We start from the raw sequence: 22,378 nt of genomic DNA on the forward strand, positions 1-22,378 counted from the left end.
TTCTAGAGTTAAAAATACATAAATCAACAAAATAAAAACACGGAAGCTACGTAGTTAGCCTTTTATTGCACTTTGGACATATACACGGTATTTCCCATAATTACTGATTATTTCAACACTGATGCTACAAAACGTTGCTTGAAGATGCAACAGTTTAGGCACTGATCCTGCAGAGTTCAAGTTAGTGCTAGAAAAATTTACAAAATTACATTGGATTGCATAACATTCTAAATACCATAACTTTAAAAATAACATTACTTATGTAATACAAAAAACAGAGGGCTAGAGTGTAGCTTTTTAAAAAACATTAACATTTTGAAAATTATTTTCTGTATATATATGATTTGATGGCCCAAAACCATATTTTAATTTTTCTTTTTTCCTATTAGGCATTCCCTTAGGTAAGAAACAGTAAAGTTTGGGCTTTAAACATGTTTTATCATATAAAATAGATTCAAAATATACTTGAAAGGCATTGTTTGTAGGCTTTTATTCTAATTTTTTTGATACTATTTTCAAAATGCATCTGCAGAATGTGAGTGTGAATTAATAACTAATACTCTCAAAATTCTCATGTTTTCAAATTCCAGGACAACATCTTAATGAAAATAATCAAAGGTGCAGCATACAATGGTTTAGACTTTTTGTATGAACAAATCTTTTCTCCTTTGGACTATATTTCACTCATCATTCAGTTAAAAAAACTAACAGCTTTTTCTGAAAAGCATCCTCTGAATGGGTAAAAAAGCAAGTCACAAATTTCTTATTCCTTGGTTTTTCAAACATAGAGGTAAAATACTTGATGGTGTTTTTTGTTATATCTGTATTAAGGAGACCATACTAAGACCACTAATATAAATATATTACCGTTTAGTAGAAAATTATAAAAAATTATTTGATGTGCCAATTCCAGACTGAAACTAAGCGTTTGATGCAGAAACTGTGGGGTGAAGTTCTTTGGCCAAATACAAAAAGGACTGCAATAAGTTCTTTCATGATGCTGACAAATCTTATAAAAGATTCAGCTTCTATAAGAATATATTTAATACGCACCTGATGCATACACAACTATTCTCCCTGTGTTACAGAAATACTGAAAGTAAACAGCCTAATTTCAGGTGTGCCTCAGGCTATGTTTATGTAAAATGAAAACTACCCCATAATATTGCACTTCAGTGACCTGCTACAACAATAAAAAATCTAGGGCCCTTACAGCTGTATAAATTGTTCTTACACTGTCAAGACAAGGCAGGCAATTCTGCTTGGAAGTTAGCTTATTCAATGGAATTCTAATGAACAGTCCAAATAAATTTGTGACTGGTCTATACAAATAAATGCTAAATATGAGAAAATTCCTTTCCATAGCAGCATTCAGGAATACAACTTGAATATATGAAGTATTATATTGGACTGTCTAGATAGAGCTGATCAAAGCAACAGAAAAGGAAAAGACAACTTGTCCTGAACAGGTACATGTCAGTATTACACAATGGGAACAAAATCTGTGCAAGAAAAACCCTTTCAAGCAATACTACATGCTATGTTTTTACTCACTTTACAAATTCAGTGTTTGGATATAGCATTGTATAGCAGATAGTTTTAAAGTTGACATTTTTTACAACTGGCATATAGGTTAGTTCTACCTTTATATAAAAGCCTTTCAACTGCCGAGTTCAAAAGTATTCAGCAGTAAAAGATGTGAACTCTATTTTTATAATCTCAGGTATGTTTTGAAGACTTATGTTCCCATTGTTTTATTATTTCTTTCTCCACTGAAATTTTTAAAATGCTGTTTATTAAGTTCCAGGTTCTGAACAATTTCTCTTGTCACTGCAGGTACCAAAAGTCCTCGTCCTTGAAAATTACTCATAATCTGCTTGCTACTTTAGTAAAATCTGTAGTTCTCAAATGGAAGAATAACATTACAGAACACATTTATCATTAGCTAGGCAAGAAAAACAAATACTGCACTAATTTTTAAAGTATAACATTATTTCTGCAGGAAACTCATTATATTTGAAAAATACAAACATACAATATGAATCCTTATCATGTAAACAAATTTGTATCCAACCACTCTTCCTATAATGGTAACAGACCATTGTGAAGGCTAAGAATACAAAGAATTTATTGGCAGAAGGAGAGTAAAAAATTTTGCAAAGATCAGAAACACACAATATTACTGGAGAAAAGAAGATACTGAGAAAATGCTTAGTATAGAAACAAGTCAAATTACATTTTCCAAGAGATGGTATGTTTATTTTAAAGGAAACTTGAATGTGCTTTTGGCCAACAAGTGGAAACCACTGTTAATCCTGTCTTAATTTCTAATATTCTTAAATTTATTATGACAAGACTGATGAGATTAGACTGTTTTAGGCATTAGTAATGAGAAATGTCTTATCTAAGACTTGCAATGATTTCCTTAGACTTTCTATTATTTTTTCAGAAGCACCTATTAATTTATAATTACTGTAGATGTACTTTCTTCCAAGGAATTCAAATGTAAAGCAATCCTGCTTATATTTTCAATTCAAACCAAACTATATTAATAAAAAAATGTATGATTACTTTCCAGTACTTTGAAGAATGTGCATACACATAGACACAGACAGATACATATGTATCTATATTACATCTATAGCACAGCTTATGTTAAGGACATATAGCACAGGTGGTCAAAACTAACAGAAGGAAATAGTATAATTTCAAAACAGAGAGCAGCATACATTTAAAAAGAATGTATTTAAATGTCCTTTTAATGTCATAATTTTAGCATTAGCAACATTAAAGTGTTGCTATATAGGAATTTCACTACTTATATTTTACAGCTTAATAGCCCAGCCATTTGCACAAATTACTGCAGCACTAAAATATATTTTAGACAGTGCTCAGACTGTGTCTACAACTGAACTGGAAGAAATTAGAATCAAAGCTAGAAAAGTGTCAGGCCAAGACAAGTTTGATAGGAGACTGCCTTTAGTTTAACAAAGAGTTTTAGTGCATGGTCAAATGAAAATAATGGAAGACAAGTTTACATGCCTTAATGAGCAACGAACTTTTATTCTTTCATACTCAACAACATTAAGTCTAACTCCTATATTTCACTTTGAAAGACCACTCATCGTTGCATATTCAATATTTCCTTCTGGTTTTTTACTATTTTAGCTCTATGAGTAATTAAAAATTAATGTATGACAGTAGAATGCAGAAATGTGCAAATGTCCAAAATTTTGTTTAAAAACAGAGACACAAGTTGAACTGAATTTTGTTCTTATGCTATATTATTTTACCTGATTTCTCCAGACCTTCAATGCACTAGCCTTGATGACCATAAAACTACATGTATTTAAATTTTCCTAGGTTTTTATGAACCATCGGAATGTAAATTAATCAATACAAAACAATTACTGAAAAAATATACAAAGAACTGAAAAACTGCATCACAGTTTTATGCAAGACAATGCTCTTCAGCAATTATCTTCAAAATGTACTTGGTTTGTTTTTGATAGATAAGTTACCTAAGTATTCGATACAATCCACATACTTACCTGTTACAGAGTGCGGTAATATTTCATACCTGTCTGCAGCAAAAGCTGACATTTAAGCTACTTCTGCAAGAGATGTAGGACTCAAAGTCAACTTCAAAAGGAAAATTGTTCAGGAGATAAAGTCTTTTTTTATTTGAAAATTGTTTTCTCATCTCCATAACATTACAACTTTTAGCATAATTTTGGAGGGAAAGTTAGAAAATAGTAAAAGCATGTTGTCCAAAAATACAGTAGCGAACTGAAAGCAGATGTTCCTGCAGAAAACTCAAATTTCCAACATTCATTAAAAGCAAAAATACTTACTCCCTTTCAACCCTTAGTGTGTTTCTGATGGTGAGCTCCATTTTATTTTTGAACTGTTGATATGTCTTTGTTATAGGAAGTTCTAAGCAATTAAGAAGTCTGTTTCCAATGGGATACCTTATATGCAAAAATTTAAGAGTAGGTTCAGGATCAAAACCAACAGATGGTATGTAATAGGAGCCTGTTACAAAAAGCAGAATATCCTCCAATGTCACTAGGGAGTCACCACCTAAAAGAAAAGGATTAAGTTTTATCACAGAGTGTCTATTACACATAAACCATTACCCTGCATGTTAAGTGCTAAGAGGAAAAAAAAACCCATATGAAATCAAATCAATATGGTGAATAAATATGCAGCTCTCTGGCTACCTAAGAAAAAGTTTAGCAAGAAAAACCCACTTCAGTTAGTTCTGAAAGATCTTAAGTGAACACAAAAATCTTTTCTGCAAGGAAAAGATAGAAAACAGTGGTCTTTTAAGACTTCAGACAATCTATCTAATAGAGGATTTTTCTGTATCACTTAGGTTGTGTGTCGGATTTTTATTTTTTAATTCACAGTAATCTTAGAGCCAATCTTTCAGATATTTACCACTCTAAAGGTTTGGGCAACAGTTTCAGAAATTCTAATTAGTAAGAAAAAGGGGGAAGAAGGAACAATTAGGAACTGATAGTGACAACAAAACTTTGATTTATTTACATCACTGAAATCTAAAAATCTAATTCTGTATGTATACCAGCAACTGAATAACCTAGACAGGGAAGGGGAAGATTTTTCATTATTAAAAAAAAACCCAACCAAAACTTACTTTCCACATCTTGCAGATAGCCCATCCAAAAATCAGCACCTTCATCTGATGAGGAATGGATTGTAAAGAGATCGCAAACAGTTTCTGCTGAAAGTATCTCGGGTTTGTGGCAAAATATGCTAGAGAACACATGTGGGTGCTTTTGCATTTTCTCTAGAACACCAAGTGTTTTCAAACCCTGCCTAAAACTAGGAGAGGGGGATAAAAAAAGAGAGCATGCATCAGAACTCTGCATTTTATAAAGCTGTAAGATAGTATATAAAAAACCTTCCCCAACACCATTCTCCAAATCTTGTCAAGAAGGTTACACAGTAGTCCCGTTTTATCTCGGGAAATGCATTTAACTCTCATTTTAACAACTGAAATGTTTCTGTAGAGCTTTTTGGGGAAATGAAAGAAATATAATTGATATATGGAAATTAACCTTATTTCCTGGTACTTAACTGTATGTACAAGGTACACTTTTAACTTTAGTAAGAAAACATAGCAATTCTCTTTCTTACAAATAACCCTTTGGAAAACAACTTAAATTCCTTCTTCATAGACAAAATGAGTTGTCTTAAAAGATAGCCTTTGCTTGGCTTTTGCAAGTTTGCATGTGCTTATATGCTGTTATTTCTGCCTGTGACAAATGCAGACAGCACTATCCTGGGCTGTACTAGGAACTGTATTGCCAGCAGCTCAAGGGAGGTGATCTTTTTCCTCTGCTTAGCAGCAGTAAGGCCACACTAAGTGCTGTGTCCAGTGCCAGGTTCTGGCAAAGAGTGACTATGATGATTAGGTGACTACAGTATAACCCTTTGAGGAGAGGCTGAGAGAGCTGGGACTCTTCAGCCTAGAGAAGGTTCAGGTGTAATTTCAACATGTAGAAATATCTGAAGAGAATGTGCAAGGTGGTCAGAGACAGGCTCTTTTCAGTGGTGCCCAGTGGCGTAGAATATTTAACAGCTAAAATAATCAACTTTCTAGTTACTCAGTCCTTTATAGAGACAAGTAATTTCTTGTTCTACTCCCTTATGCCCATCTTAAGCCCATCTCCCAAAAGCACAAAACTCCACTACCTCATGGTGTTTAAATGCTTAAGTTTTTAAGTAAACTTAATGTTTACATGTTTAAATTAGTCCATTTGTTTAAATACACTAATTATTATGATTTACTTTTTAACTCACTAATTTTAAAATATTATATAGATTGTTAAAACATGCCAGAGGTTCTTGAACTGAAGGACTAAATTCTTCTGACCTTTGTTTAAAAATTCCTCACTTAAAGAATCAGTTTCTATAACTTTTCAAGACAGTTAATAAAATTGTCAGAGGTAATACTACATGTGAAGTTTAAATCAGGCTATGCTTGTTGGAAAAATTAGCACCCAATAAATTTTTACCGAGTAGATGAAGAACGCAAATTGGAAGTAAGGCCAGAGACCAACAAAGAACAGTCAAGAGCCACAACTTTTCCAGCTAATGAGGTCATCACTACCTCACAGAAAAATCAATGCAATGCTTATGTTCTAAGCAGGCCAACTTACACTTCTGACAGTATTGCACTCCTAATAGCACACACAAACTCCCTAATTAGAACTCTAGAAAACTCATTTGAATTCTAAACATATGCTAAACATTTCTAAAACATAAAGATTCTAAATTTGAGCAATTCTGAATTGGAATTGAACATATGCTAGAGAATTTTACAGTGCAAAGGTCTTCATGATGCTGTAGTTTAAAAACTATGAATCTGCCTTCTTCATAAGGTTGCAAAGGGAATGTAATGTGGCCAAGGAGAAGTCAGAGCAGATATGTAGAGAAATTTTTTGGTTTAACTACTTAGTTAACAGTTGCCACTTAAATCAACCGAAAATTACAGTACACTTTAGTGGTTTGAATGGAGAATAAGTAAGAATACCTAAAAGCTAGTTTTAGCAACATATTATTTAGAGCTGCAGTGAGGAAAAGAAGCAAGAAATTCAAAAACTCAAGCAAAACAAACCTTTCTAAGGGTAAAGCAATTCTCTTGATTACATGATAGATGAGTATGTCATTCACCAGCATGTTCTTATCACATAAAGCTGTTACAGGTCTTAAACATCCAGCAGCAGTGAGGAATTCACAGCAGTCCTGTAGTGTAGACTGAAGGCTGGACAGACTATTTGCATATTTTATCTGCATAAAAAGATAATTTAGGCACTTGTTTACTACATGTGTGTATACAAATATGTGAAAAATAAACTTTTTAATTTCAACAAAATTTATATTTAATAAGTCTTTCTTTAACTCCAAATACAGTCTTGAACAAGAAATAATATCAAACTTATTGCACATTACCATTTTTATAGTTTGTGCTACATCAACATCAGCAACATCTTCCAAAACTGGCTTCACATTCTCTGGACCATAGACAAGACAACTGAACAGTGTTTTGGAAAAGAAGCCAGGAGGTGGACCACCATGAACCAGAGAAACAGCAATCATTTTACCAGCTTCAAAATAAAGATTTTCTTTTACAGCTGCAAAGAAAACAGTATACTTATTTAGACGCATAGAAATTATTTCTGATCCTCATTTTTTAATATAAAATGTCCTAGTGCTGTTTTTTCTTAATGACTTTTGCTATCTTCTGACAGTTCAAACTATAAGACCATATTTTTACATAGGAATACCGCATTCTTTTACACCAACTCTTCAGCCACTATTAAGGTTTGGGAGATCTAACTTTCTCTTAAATGCATATTTAATTCTGAAGCATAAAAACTCAAAGAAGCTAACTTGGGGTCTTTTGGAAACACACTATGAGAAATAATGCTCTAGAAATTGGAGGAAAGGAAAATAATTAGCAGAGAAAGTAAGTCAGAAAGAAATTCACTTAAAGAAAACAAATACACTAATTAAAAAGTTCTCAAAATTCTAGTTATATGCTGTTTCTTCATGGTTGTCATCAACTTTTCCAACTAACCCAAATTTTTAAAATTATAAATCCACACACCATCCCTCTTCAGAAATGAAAAAGTAAGAAAATCAATCCCCAATTTTTATCCTTTAGGACTATCCTTGTGAACTGACACTCATACTGGCTGAAGATTAAAAAATATTTTAAGTTATATACTTCTCAATTTGTTTTTGAACAAAGCAACCAATTACCTTGGAAATCAAAGGACAAGTTCTTTCCAAAGGAGCCCTCAAACAATGACGAATTCTGAAGGTGAAGCATTAATAATTGGAAGAAATGGTGTTTTGATACAGCAGAAGTATTTGTCTTCAATCTATTTTTGCAGTTTGAGAAATTTACTTCAATAGTGTTTGTAGGACTGAAGATGCGCTGTCTAAATCCTTTTAAAGCACTACTCCAACAATTTTCTGCATTGATGTTAAGTCTTGTTGCTTTTGTTTTAACTTGTACCTTTAACTCCTTCAGTATATTAGAAACTTCCTTTCTTTGCTGTTTTAAATGCCTACAAGAAAATTTCATGTATTTTCAGATGAAATCTATGATTCATAATTAACAACAAAAAACATTTAAATAATCTATTATGAAGAACACTACTTTAAATACTGTGGCACATTCAGGTATTGCCTGAATTATATCAGTAAAACATTTTGTATGTATTTAAAATTTTTTAACACTGTAGTGGCAAGTTTTAAAATACCTCTAAGAACAGAAAAAAGGAGGTAGAAATAATTACCCTGGCATAAATCAAATACTGATTTTCTTAATTCAGTGACTCCATCACAGTGCCAAACAATTATCCCAAGAGTTGACATGTAAACAACATTAAACAAGTGAGGAATTGAAGTTTATCATTTTGTGTTACAGATGTTTTGCAACCAAATTAGAACAATTGTTGTCACTATAACAAAAAAAGTATATTTGAGTAGGAAGAAAATTCTCCTTTAAAAAAACAAGATATTTTCTTTACCAGCTTCCAACCAAAACTATCTCAAATACTGTATTTACTAGAAATACCATATTCCCTCATCAGAATTTTTAGCACATAAAGTAGAATCCATAAATTAACTACTCACAAGAAGATAATGAATTTTATATCCTCGCACTGAATATTCTATATTAAAACATGTTGTTTCAGCACTGACTTTAGTACAGTCATTAACTATTCATATGGTACAAAAACATTAAAAATTTAGGACCTGTCTAATTAGAAGAAAGCAATTAGGATTCTTTTTATTCCCTATTTTCTAAAAAATGTTTAGCCATGTATCAGTAAGGACAAATATGCATTTCTCGAGTTCGATTCCCATGCTACCTAACCTAAAAACACTCACTAGGTTTCATTCTTTTTCCCTCACACCCCTCTAGTATTCTGCAAACAGCAGAAGCCTTTCTCAAGCTATGACTTCTGGTTTTACGTGTATACTCATTTTTGCAGTGTCTATATACATATATACACACAAATATATATGCAGACTATATACATTCACACAGAGAAATATATAAGGATACTGCATATATACACAAATACATATGGATACTGTATATACATAGTCTATCACACACACAGAGACCCTCCCCCCTTGCATGGTCTGTAGTAAATACAGTAAAAAGTCATGTGCTAGATTATTCTTCAAAATAAGAAAAACAGAAGAAATACTTGTACCTCAGGGACCAGTTCCTCTTTGACATCACTGGAGATAGGGACATTGTCACTCTGTTGGATGCTGGCTGTTCTAGGTGTGAGCAAGGTGACAAGTTCTGGCACATTATCTTTGGTGATCTGTAAGTCAAAGCAGTATTTTAAGAAGATACAACTGAAGAATGCATTAACATTTCCTATTTCAAGATAGCAGTAGTTTCCCCCTAAATCAGTACTGAATCTCATTTGTATCTTCATTTCCATGAAGTCCAGCAGTGTCTGAACTACAGTTTTGAAAATAACAATTCTGTATTTTATTACGTTGTGCTCTTAGGATATGTTTTTAGTTGCATCTCATACAGCAGATGAAAAGTCCTGACTGACACAATAAGTAAAAACTAAAAATATTAGTTTCTACAAACTTGAAAAGTTTTTATTACAGCAGAGGAAAACATTATTATGAACATCTATCTTTAAGTCAGACTTCTAGAACGCTATTAAAATGGAAAAAATACCAATAAGCAAACTTAAATCTTTGCCATTTGTATAGTCTTAAGTTACCACTAAATTGTTAAAAATTCCTTTAACAAGGATCTATCTTTACAAAACTAAAAAAGTGGTTTACATGCCACCAAATCCAAGTAACTAGAGCAAATTCCCAGAGCTCATGGCTTGCTTGGAAAACTTCAATCACTAAATTTTATTCCAATTTTTTTATTTGATTTGCAATTTTATGTAAATTTCTCTTATGAATAAGCCATCACTTCCTCATGTTCAACTATTATCTTATGGCAATGATCAATTTCTGTGAGAAAACAGAAAATTACACACTGGAGTAGAAAACTGCGTGGAGATCCAGATGACTGCCGAGGGGACTTCAGAGGTGGCTCTTCCAGCAAACAAGTTGTTCCATTTGTCTTTTCAGAGGTAGCCAAAGCACGCTTTTTCTGTTTGCTATACTTCCCTGTATGATTACATTATATTAATTTAATGAATCTGCTAGTTGTAAAGTATGCTTACATAACCTGAAGTTATCATTTAAGAAATCACTGTCACATCCATAACTTCACCTGATTTTGCAAAGATACTTCTGCATTCCATGCACTCCCAGTTTTGCTCCCATGACTTCATGGATGAACAGGCCAAATGAGTCCCACGAGAACCGCAGTACTGGCAACGCTTTATTTCCCATTTACTAAAATGAAAAACTTAGGTATTTAGAATCAGCTAGAAGAATGAGGCTAGTTAAAACAAAGACTAATCAATAGTAAATGCAATCCTGACACTAAACCAACAAAGCATAATTTTATCAGTCTGGTAGAACTGATTCTAATCAAGGAACTTTCTTCACACAAGATGTACTCATAAATGGCTGCAAAGCTACTCATGTTCCAGCAGCTTGCATTGAATGAGACTATTAGTACTCCTCTGTCCTGAAGTCAACAGATTGCAGGCACTATTTTCTTCTCATCCTGCTAGTCAGCAAACTCCCCTGTGTTTTACAGGTATCCACCAGTCAGCTTTTCCAAATAGCAATTCTTTTAAAGGAGAGCTTTCTAGGGAAACATTCAAACTACTGACCTAAGTCTAGTACTTTAACAATAACTTCTTGTAAAGGCTGTAAGTATTTTAACACTTAATAAATTGCTGAATTGAACTCTGAATGATATATACACAACATTATTTTAGGTATGTACTGTGTTGATGCACAAATTTTATAAAATGAGGACAAGGTAACTGAAAATCTCTTAAATTTGGTTTTCATGGCTTTCACAAGCAGATCAAGATAAACTTAGTATTGAAATATGATTATATTGAGTAAAACAAACACACTATCTAGACAGTGTGTTGGCTTGACATTAAAACAGGATGCCGAAAAATACTAAAATATTTACATAAATAGAAATTATAAATAACAATGAAAAATATGTCAAAAAACCTATCATACCTATCAGGTTCATTATAGTCTCTTCCTTTCTTGCAAAGACATTTTTTAACATCACAGTGTTGATAACAATGCAGTAAGTCTTGATATGCATTTTCTTCAAGTTCCCATGATGCATCCCTGTAAACAAGGCAGAAGATTGGATATCAGAACTCTGATTGTTTCAATGGGTTACTCTGTATTCTGAAAAAGATATATGCAAAAAAACATATGAATATATTTCAATCATGTCATATTCTAGGTAACAGAGGGGGAAGAAAATCCTAGTAATTAAAATAAAACTATAAAACAGACTTTCTCTTGCATAAAGTTGCTTTGATTTCAAGTATTTATTATTTTTCGTATGACTTCAGTGACAGAGCAGAAGATAGGAGCTGTATGGCTGAGTAATCAGCCAATTACAATTCTGTCTTGACAGAAATTCAGATAATTAAAACTTGGACTTAGAAAATACACTTCTTAGCAATCTCTACATTGAGGAAAAAATATTTTATTTAGGAAGTGCCTTTATCTTCTAATTAGGTTTAGAATTTAAGCTGAATCATGGCATTAAAAATGACTTCTCAGAACTTTCTGTTTTGTGTTTGATTTCACCTCTTCAAATTTTTATGCATATCTAAAAGGAAACAGGCTACTCCTTACCAAACTGAACAATTCTACAACTGAAGGTAGAACCAGCATTTCACATATTAATATCTGAAGTTCTTAGGAATAAAATAAATGCTTATAACAGCCTATCAAAGTTTTCCTGTAAGAGTAATCCTTAACAAAATTACTTACTTTTCTGGAATGTGTATGCCCATTCTCAACATTTCTTTTTGAAATTTGTCCTTGTTATTACATACTGTGCACCTAAAGAAAAATATCCCAGCACTCAAAGCTTGATACTGTGCCAAGAAAAAAAAAACACAACAAAGAAACAAGACCAATTATTGAATTACTACCATCCTTAAGATGACAATAAATTAGGTCTTAATATTCAGACACATTACATTCATAGATGCTGTCCTGACATGGGTGTTTTAAGATGGTACCAATCGTGATGTGACTTGACATTAAAGCAAACGGCAAGGATTTTCTCTTCCTTTAAAGGAAAGAGTTCATTATGCTAGAATGAGGTTCATAAATGAAAGCACCATCCTTTTCAGTCAACTTCTCCACATCTAGAATAAATTTACAAAAAGAATGCTGTAATTTTTTTCTGGTCCTGGATTTAGCCAAAGAGAACTGATGGATAAATTACATTTTCAGATTCTGCACATAATGACTTGCAAGAAGCTTGTTGAACTTCAGTTCCTGAAAGTAGCAAAGACATGAAGTATGTATCATACATGCAGAGACATGGAGGGGCCATAGGGGGAGAAAAATTAATAGCATTAAAACCTTAAAATCCTTTTGTGTTCATAATGCAATTTTAGCACTCTTCTTCAAACCCAGTATACTTCATATGTACTACCTACACTTAACAGTAAGCAACTGTTCCATCATTTTAAAACAGAAATGCGATCTCCATGTATGCAGAAAGACTGAAAGGGAGAGCCTGTATTACCTGCAAACATTCTCGATGAAACCAAGCATTTTTACAGCAAGGACTTTTCAATACAGTGTACACTGGAAGATGTTCAACCAAATCCAGGCATATTGTGCACTGTGAAGCTCCTCTAGGTTCTTTATCCATAAACTCTTGGACTGGTCTATGTTCCCAACAGTAAGATCTAAAATGAGTAATTTATTGTTCTGTTAACAAAATAACATTTTAAGAACCTTCTTCATAAAATTTGAAGACCGCAAAATTAATTAATTAATCAATTTCTCATACGTAAGTGCTATCCAACAAGCTAAAAATGCAGACATACTGGTTTTGGCTAGGCTAGAGTTAAATTTCTTAATAGTAGCTTGTATGGTGATTTGGATTTGTGAGGAAATCAGTGTTGATAACACAGTGATGTTTTAGCTAAAAAATCTGAGCAGATCTTTAACAGAGTCCAGACCTTTTCTGTTTCTCAAGCCTCCCCACCACTGAGCAAGCTAGGGACACACAAAGAACTGGGAGGTGACAACTGGGATGGCTAATTCCTACTGACCTAAGGGATATTCCATACTATGACATCCAGGAAATGCAGCTCTAGAACAAACCTTTCTGAAAATGCCTCACCTTTACATGTACTTAAGATAATTCAAGTTGTCTTGTATTAAGTGCCTTCCAGACTTCAATCCATCCACCCTACAAACTCAACTCACAACAAGGATAATGCACTCAAGAGTATTTTGACTACAGCCAAGATGCTAGACAGATGACAGTAAAAGAAAACATTTTTTTTGACATCTGATATTAAGCCATTTCCCTTGCAGTTCATCTCTAATAAACTTTGAAACACAACAAAATGGTAGATACTGTGTTTTGACTGCTGAGAGATACAGGTAGCCAAAGCTCTGCCATTTCAACAAAGGCACAGGAGACAGGCAACAAAAACAAAAAGCAAACAAAAAACCAAAAAGGCAAACAAAAAATCCAAATTGACCATTATGCAATTTATTTTAGAGTTCAGAATTTACTGCTCAATTTTATAAACAACTACTTATATAAGCATAAAGTCATGTATTTAAAAGTGTTGAGAATTGAATTTATAACTATTAGGTACACAATCTGACTCTCATGTCCTCCACAAATCAGCTATTTGTTTCCTAGATAATCTGATGTCATTTGCAACTATCAGCCTATCCAAAAACAAGCCACAAAAGAAACCCAAGTCACCTCCTGTATAAATATAATAAATTGAAAATGGAAAAACAACAAAGCCCCAAAACTCACCTGAAGTCTTCCATAAATTGGAAAATGCATTCCCTTTGTAACCCACAAGGAAAATGGTAACTTCGTTTGCATTTAGGAGTTACACATCCAATTGAAGCTCCCTTTTTCTTACAGATATTACATTTCTAGAAATAATTTGTTTTGGAGACAGAATATTAACATTTTAAATACAAGTAAAACTACAGGAATGAAAGCAATAGAAAAGTTACAAAAAGTGTAATAATAGTAGCTAGTAGATTAAAACTGAAACAAGACTAATGTGATTTAGCTCTGTTACAAAGAGTAAACATATGCAGTTATTTCCCAGACTTTATGTATTGGTTTATATGTATACTGTCTTGTAACATGTAAGATAACATACAAGTTATTTTACCATTACCTATAGTTTATATAGCTATAATAGGCATACACATATATAGACTTATATATGGGCATCAATAAATTATTTATTCTTAGCTTCAAGCTCAGCACAATGCCATATTATGAAAGTTTAATTCACTCTTATTTATCTGCAACTTACCCAAGGAATAACAATAGTTGCAAACTCTAGAGACCCAGGTAAGCTGACTTCAGTTGTGGGGTGAATTGTAATGGAGCATCCAGGCCACACTGTGATCTCAAATATTAACCAGGCCTCAGCCTGAACCAACTGCACTGGACTAAGCCTCTCTTGAGGCTCACCAGAAACACTGTCTGTTGCCAGGAACTAACAGGTATCTAATGAGCTCCTGTTTTATAACAAACTTCTTTTTCTTGCCTGAATAACAGCCCAAGTGGAATAGTATTTTTGTTACTGAAAATTCAGATAAAGTTACCAACTCAAATTGCAGCCAGGATGGAAAATTACTGTCACTAAACCCACTCTTCCTGTGACCCTATAAACAGTGGTCCAAAGTGAGACCCTTGGAGCTCGACTCCCAGAAGACAAGGAGCTAATGTGCATATCTCAAACACTGATAACCACATGGCTCTGGAGCCAACCAGGGACTGCTGGCAGTAACACAGAAGAACTGTTGGTGGTAACCAAGGACTATTGGTATGGACACACCATGAGAAAGAACAAGCTTTGACTGGAGCAGAGGGATTGGCAGAGATTCACTTGAAAGAACCACAGCACAGCACAGTGCAAGCACAGGAACATGCACTAGAAGTGAGCATGGACTACAGGGTAGGATTTGGACCCCCAAAGCCCTCCAACCCATTTCTAGAAAGGCTTGAAAGCACAAACTGTTTATGATAACTAATTTATATAGAGGGTAAGAATCTACCTTTGGGGTGGAGGAACCTATCCCCAGTAAGGTACTCCCAACAAAGCCCAGGCCAAGTGTGAAAATGACTAATAAAACTTTCTGACCTTTAGTGGACCCTCTGACTTTTGTCACTCCTGTCCAATGAGCAAAATCTTAGGTGCTTCCTTCTCCTTAAGGGTGGATCATTACAATTTCTACAGGGATTTTTTTCCTTGTGGCTTCCACAAATCCACAAATATACTTGTTAGATGTAAAATGCAGGTACTAAGAGCACTTAAAAATTACCTTTTTCCCCTTGTAAGACCCCAAAGACATATTTCTTACCAGTTTTGCAGCTCTTTTTACTTCTTTTCTAATATCTTTGATTAAAAATCCATTTACACCTTCATCTTCTTCACCCCTCTGCCAAATGCCACTTGACATCAACTACAAAAACAAATTAAGTACTTTAAAACCTCCACCTAACCAAGAGATTTAAAATTACATATACTGTGCTTGTCAAGTAAGAGAGACGTTTAGTCTAAAAGAGCTCACATGGAAACATTTTAATGATTAAAAATCTGATACACAACACATTTTTGTCTGACATGACAATAACCAGGAAAATGAAAATAAGTACTTCATAACATCAGAGTATTTTATAATACTGTAGGGCCAAGGTAGTGTATTTTGTCTTCCTTTTTGAAGTATACAGACTATTCAGATAATTGTCAATTACTTTCAGCATATAAATCTTCAGAGGAAGCAAAATTAAATTAGCTTAGTTAATACAAATGACAATTGTGCTGTGAAGATAATGAAGCACAGTAGGAAGTAACTGTACTGAAGTGTCACCTAAGAGGAAAAGTAATTCACTTTAGAGAAGATTTAAATAAACACAGAATCAACTAGGCAAATCAGAAGAGCCTGAAGATAATTTAAAGTTAGGCAGCTACATTACAATCTTCAAATAACTGAAGAGTTTCACAACTTGGTGCTGTTTATATTCTTTACAGTCTCATTTTATAATTTCAATATAATATAATTTAAACTAGTTTTATCAATATTTTACTTCAATAAATGTAAGATTACATACCCAAACCAATTAAATATATTTTTCCAACTGTGAGACATTTGGTAAAGAATAATTAAACTGTCACTAATGTGCCTCTTCGTAGAATTTTTTTCTTATATAACATACACTACATTAAAGTAAAATCACAGGGCTTTGCTAATTTTTAATAGAAGTAGAGATAAAAAAATTAAAAGATACTGCAATGAGCTTTTTGCAGTTAAAATATCCGAGTCCTAAAGCTCAGTACTGCATGCATGCCTTTTCCTACCTGTTCATCAGGATAGGATTTTTTCTTATCATTTGATAGAGCCTTATATAGAAGACAAAATTACCACTAACATGGTATAATGGCCTCTATTTTCTTACAACTGCTTAAAATTTATTTAAAAACAATTTTTTCTGTGAGTTCAGAAAACCTCCACTTTCTTTAGTTTTTAATGGCTTCAGTATCCAAACTATTAAACTATCTTCTACAATCAACACTCTTTAAAATAACTTGTTGAGAAAACATACCCCCTACATTACTTCTGATACTTCACACTCATTTTAAAACTGGTTACAAAATTCAAATTATATTTATTAACAAACAAAAGACTTCTTTTTTATTGTAAAGTAGTAATGTTATTCTGAAGACCTGCAAAAATTTAGAGTTTGAGAGGAAATTTAAGCATACCTTTAAGAATATGAATCTTGGATAATGTAAAGGGTGATAATAAAAGCTGCAGGTTATATCCATAGCTTTGGTTAAATTATACACTTCTGCTAATTAGTGAAACAATACCAATATCATCAACAGGGTATAACTTAACTGAAAATCAGGACTTAAGTGTTAACAATGTTCTGTGTAATGTCAGAGAACAGCTCACAGCCAGCAAGAAATATTGAGAAATATTTTCTGTACTTTCCACACTGGGTGGAATTTTCACATTTCAAATTTGGAAACTACACTTTTATTATAGGAGGCAATACGTAAGTGCAAACTGTTCCTTTTGTCTTAACATGTACCTTCACTGCTATTTGCTATGATAGGTTACGAAAATTAATGAATTCCTTTAAATGGACCATGAACAGAATTTAGCTTTGAATAAAGGCTTGTTGGGATTTACTTATTTCATCTGCTGCACCAGGCAAGTACTAGCTTTCAAGATTATGAGTTAAAGCTCCCATTTCAAGCTTTATAACAAAATTGTTACAACAACAGGACAGGTTATTAGTATCAAATACTTGTTGCACTTTATTTTCAGTTGAAACAGAAAACTCCAAGATCAATACCATACACTTACCAAACAATAGTAATGAACAGTGAGACTGTATTCCACATAGGTCCTTTTTTCTCCATACTTTTCAGGGCAGTCATCTGTCCGTCCACAGAGAACACAGACTAAAATATAAATATAGAATCATGTTTATAATCACAGTGAGTGTACTGGATTTACTATGCATCAGCTACAGAGCAGTAGCTTTCACCTCTTTTAATGTATCTTCAAGTAGATTACTGGATAAAGGACAGTAGATATCCCTTTCCTTAATGCTGAATTTTATAACAGATGCAGAAGAATGTACTATTTGTTCCTCCTCTATTTACTAGAAAGAAAATACTTCACCAGCCTGCTGATTCAGGAGTGGTCTATTACCCAAGCTAAATTCACAAACAGGCTGTGCTCCTAATTGAAATATTCTCCCCGAACACCCAAAGAGAATTATCAAATAGCCAACAATGTTGAGGTGCATGTGAAATGTCATTTAGTTGCTATCACAGCTTCTAGAACCATTTAATAATTTGAGACAACACTACATTTAACTAAAACCTTGAGGATTTCTCACTTACTAAAGCTTCTAGCCCACTATCATAGATCCATGGACTTTTAATAGCTTCCCTTTAATTCCCAGTAGGTGTACAAAATACAGTTACAATATTCTAAGATTTAGAACAGTCACAGTAATAACAACAGGGTTACTGTGTCAGCCTACCAAAGTACTGAATGGTACATCTCAAACACAGCTCTGCATGATTTGGGTGCTAAATTCACAAGGTTACTTTCTTTAAACATCTGCAGAAAACACTATTTTAAAACAGCCTAATTACAGCAAACAAACCCAAGGAAGTTTTAAGTTATTTCTTTTGCATTTCCTGAGACAAGTGGTAGTTCCAGCACAATTCACAGAATGGTTAGGGTTGGAAATGACCTCTGGAGATCATGTGGTCTAACCCCCTGCAAGACAGGGCCACCTACAGCAGGTGACACAGGTCCTTGTGCAGGTGGGTTTTGGATGTCTACAAAGGTGAGCTCATGACCTCTCTGGGCAGCCTGCTCCAGTGCTCTGCCACCCTCAAAGTAAAGAAGCTCTTCCTCATGTTGAGGGGGAAGCTCTTGTGTTTCAGTTCATGACCATTGCTCCTCATCCTGTCACTGGGCACCACTGAAGAGTCTGGCACCACCTCTTGGCACCTGCCTCTGAGATATTTATATGTGTTAGTGAGATTCCCTCTCAGTCTTCTCTTCTCCAGACTAAACAGGTCCAGCTCCCACAGCTTCTCCTCAAGAGAGAGATGCTCCAGATCCCAAATCATCTCTATGGCCTCTGATGAACCCTCTCAGGAACTCCTTTATTTCTTGTACTGAAGAGCCTCAAACTGGACACAGTAATTTGATTATTGTAAACTCACCTGCTCTTTGAGCACAAATAAAACAAGTTATGACTAGTATTATATATGCAGATTAAGTATTTCTGAAATTATTTGATAAAAACTTACTTTTTGTGCTTTGAACATCAAAATTATTTGTTTTACTCATCCCGAGTTCTTCTTGGCTGTCTGTCATGCAAAAGAAACAAAGCATTAAATACATCCAGTGCATTAATGAACATTATGTACCTCTTTTATGTTTATTTAAAACTGCAAAAAAAAGCCATAAACTCTATAAACTAAGTGGGATTATGATAAAAGAATATAATAATTCAACTGTTATTGTGAGAGACAGGGGTTCAGAAAGCAGGATGTAATTGTCCAGAAAAAAATTCATAGATCATGAGAGATATAGCAACTTTTACCTATTTCCCCAAACCAACAAACAATATATTTTATTTTCAGAAGAGAAAATAAAGTCCAATGCAATAGCTAGTTATCTACAAACTTAATTGTACAGAAGAGTGCTTACTTATTTTAAGTAACAGAAATAATGGTTCACAGATAACCCAAGAAGCAGCTCTGACTTCTGGTCAAATAAAGATTGTACTAATAACAAAGAACTTGAAAACAGAAAATAACTGGGTAGTGATGTGACTATGAATATTTGGAGAAAATGCAGGATCCTGGCCTAATCAGAGAAATCCTGATCCACAAAAAAGCCAAAAGAAAAAAATCCACAAACTAAAAAGATGAGAAATTCAAAACTGGGACATGCATACAAGGGAATTTACACCATGTAGGACAATGTATTTTACATTCTGAAGTAGAAAGTAATTTATTTAGAAACAAACACTGATCTAACTTGCATTTCTTTCAAACATCACGTGAGCTACCCTTTACTGTGTACCACACCATGCATCCTACCCTAGCCCACCTTGGAAAAAAAAAACAAAAACGAACCCAAACCAAATAATCTCTAATTTCTTCACCACAGCACCAAAAAGTTTATTCTTTCTCAGAACCCTTCTAGGAACACATGTGTAGATCTTTGACTTGCCTTCCCTTAGGAAGCTGAAGAAAATATTACTGAAGTTCTGCAAGCCAGGAATCACAAGTGATGGCCCGCATCTCCAGGATGGAACCCAGATGGGCAGACAACTCCCTCTTGTAGGTTGAAGCGAACAGGGAAGCAGCCAGTAACAAATCCAAAGTTCAAACCAGAAGCCTGACAGCCTGCCAACTACCTGTGGTCCAGTATTTCCAGTTTTGATGACTACCAGATATCAGCTTCAGGAACAAACTTTAGGCTAATTCAAACTATTGCAAATAAGGCACTGTAGCAATTTTACTGAACACTGAGGGAAGAAGGCATATTGAGAAAGAAAAACAGAGGGAGGCAGAAGTCTCAGGCACAAGGCAAGTGCCCTATGCCACTGAGAACCGGAGTAGTTGCACTAAGGACCTTAACCACAAAATGGAAAACAAAGCCAAAAGCACCACCATTAAATTAGATGAAAACGTTCCTAAAGACACACCAGATTAAGTAAGTGACTTCTTATTTCCCAGAAACACACTTCCCTTTTTCTAAATAAAGAGGCATAACTATACTAATCAGGTACAGAGGGAGCAAATGACCCAGAGCTCACACACATTCCCTTTCTTCAGGATTTCCCCAGGATGGTCACTGTCGATTTTGCCGTTCTCACCCTCCTGCGGCAGTACAACCAGAAACTGCCTACACAAGCCACATAAGCTTTTTTTTTTTTTTTTAAAGCCTTACAGGTGGACAAATCACATATGTGGCTGAAAACAAGAAAATCACCTTCCCACCTTTCCTTGGCTCCAGCAAAATAGTAAGAAAAAAGACAACGTCATACCACCCCCAGTTCCCTCTACTTTTCTCAAATTCTTTCAGGCAAGTGAACCCAAACTTCGAATTTACAAGTTAAAAGATAGGTGGATCAACCGTTGAGGCCTCCTCCTCTGGGGCTTTTGACAGGAACAAAGCAATCAATTCCGCATCTGTCTGTTTGCAAGGCAGGAAGAACCGCATTATGGCCCACTGTCTAGAACACCGGTGTAATTAAAATGTATCTACTTTGCCTAAACAAGCTAGAAAAGTTCTCAGAGTGGGTGTTTAGATTTTGCTACATTCTGTAATTTTTTAGTGCTCCATAACTCAACGCGTTTCAAGTCTTTTAACTAGAGATTTAAAAAAAAACAAAGCCAGCCCCAAGAAGCACGGTATCAGGCACACGTTTTCCTCAGGACAGGAACAAAGGAAGTCTCCCGAAGCTATCTGTGCACCCCGAATTTCCACACAGCGGGACCTCCAGGTCACCCCGCGGTCACTCCCCGGAGCCGTGTCCCGACAAAGTCGCGTCCCTCGGCCCCCAGCCCCGAGCGGGCGCGGCAGCGCTCCCGGCACGTCCCGAGGAGCCGAGGATGGGGCGCAGGCGGCCGCGCTGCCCCCGCGCCGCGCCGGGCCCGCCCGGGTCCTGCGCGGGACCGCGGCCGGTCCGGTATCCCGCCCGCTCCCTCCCGTGCCGCACTCCGCGTCTACCACCAGCGCGGAGGAGAGCGGGAGCACGGCTGGTTAGCTACTCGCGGAGCTCCCGCCGCTCCCCAGAGCACGGGCTGAGAGGCTGCCGCGCCTTCGCTCCCCGCACGCCGAAAGAAGGGCTGCCGCCTCCGCGCCGCGGGAGCCGCAGCACCGGGCCGGAGCCCCGCGGGCGGCACTCACCGCTCGGAGCGGAGCGAGCCGGGCCGCGCCGCGCCAACCGACGGCGATTCAAACGCCAACATCCGCCCCCCGCCGGAAGCGCGGCCCGCCCCGCCCAGCGCCCCCGGCCCCGGGACCGCGCGCGGCAGCTCCGGCAGCCTCCTGTGCAGGGTTTACCCGGGAAATAATAACTCGCGTGCTTGGTAAAAAAAATCCACTTTTTTTTTTTTTTTTTTTTTTTTTTTTTTTTTTTTTAAATTTCTGTCTTCTGCAGCTTACTCTGAAGGGGTCGAAATTGTCACCATGTGAGGCTGACCCTTTTTTCCCCATGCCTGCAATGAAATGGAATTTCTCAATGAAGTTCTGTATTTGATGTTTGTGCCGGTGTTTTTCCATTGGAATGCCATTGGTAGCGCACAGTGTTACAAGGGAGGTCTTTGCAGCGCCTCTGGGACTTGGCGAGTGTCGCTGCAGTCCCGAGGTCCCCGCGATGGGAATGCTGCGCGGGTGCCAGCCCAGCGCCCGCGCCCCGCACACCGCCGGGCGCGGCTCTCCCCAGGCCGCTCTCTCCCATTCCTGCTCCACACCTTTATTCCCCCCTAACAAACGTGTGGCTGCTGAGCCCGGCGTCTCTGCAGATCCCCAAGCTAGAGCCCAGGTCACCTGCCCTGGCTGGAAGTGCTCTAGCTGCACGCAGAGACGGAACAGAGAGTTTATCTGGAAT

The 22,378-nt window shown here is 35.8% G+C and overlaps 1 protein-coding gene across 2 annotated transcripts; it reads right to left on the reverse strand.

The window, feature by feature from the left end:
- Positions 1–47: 47 nt before the first annotated feature.
- G2E3 (G2/M-phase specific E3 ubiquitin protein ligase) lies at positions 48–21,750 on the reverse strand. Of its 2 annotated transcripts, none has more exons than XM_021539328.2 (16): positions 21,676–21,750; positions 19,059–19,118; positions 17,587–17,684; positions 15,574–15,675; positions 14,000–14,124; positions 12,737–12,902; positions 11,968–12,074; positions 11,191–11,307; positions 10,313–10,437; positions 10,074–10,206; positions 9,267–9,383; positions 7,795–8,105; positions 6,982–7,163; positions 6,647–6,819; positions 4,661–4,848; positions 48–4,083 (listed from the first exon to the last, which is right to left on the reverse strand). In XM_021539328.2, the coding sequence occupies exons 2-16, from the start codon at positions 19,096–19,098 to the stop codon at positions 3,851–3,853; spliced, it is 2,217 nt and encodes a 738-aa protein (XP_021395003.2). In that variant the 5' UTR covers positions 19,099–19,118; positions 21,676–21,750; the 3' UTR covers positions 48–3,850. The 2 variants fall into 2 exon arrangements, with proteins under 2 accessions (XP_021395003.2, XP_077640181.1); XM_077784055.1 differs by lacking the exon at positions 21,676–21,750 and adding an exon at positions 19,990–20,035.
- Between the last annotated feature and the right edge of the window lie 628 nt (positions 21,751–22,378).

The sequence above is a fragment of the Lonchura striata genome, chromosome 6, assembly GCF_046129695.1.
Source record: "Lonchura striata isolate bLonStr1 chromosome 6, bLonStr1.mat, whole genome shotgun sequence".
In the NCBI taxonomy this organism is placed as follows: domain Eukaryota; kingdom Metazoa; phylum Chordata; class Aves; order Passeriformes; family Estrildidae; genus Lonchura; species Lonchura striata.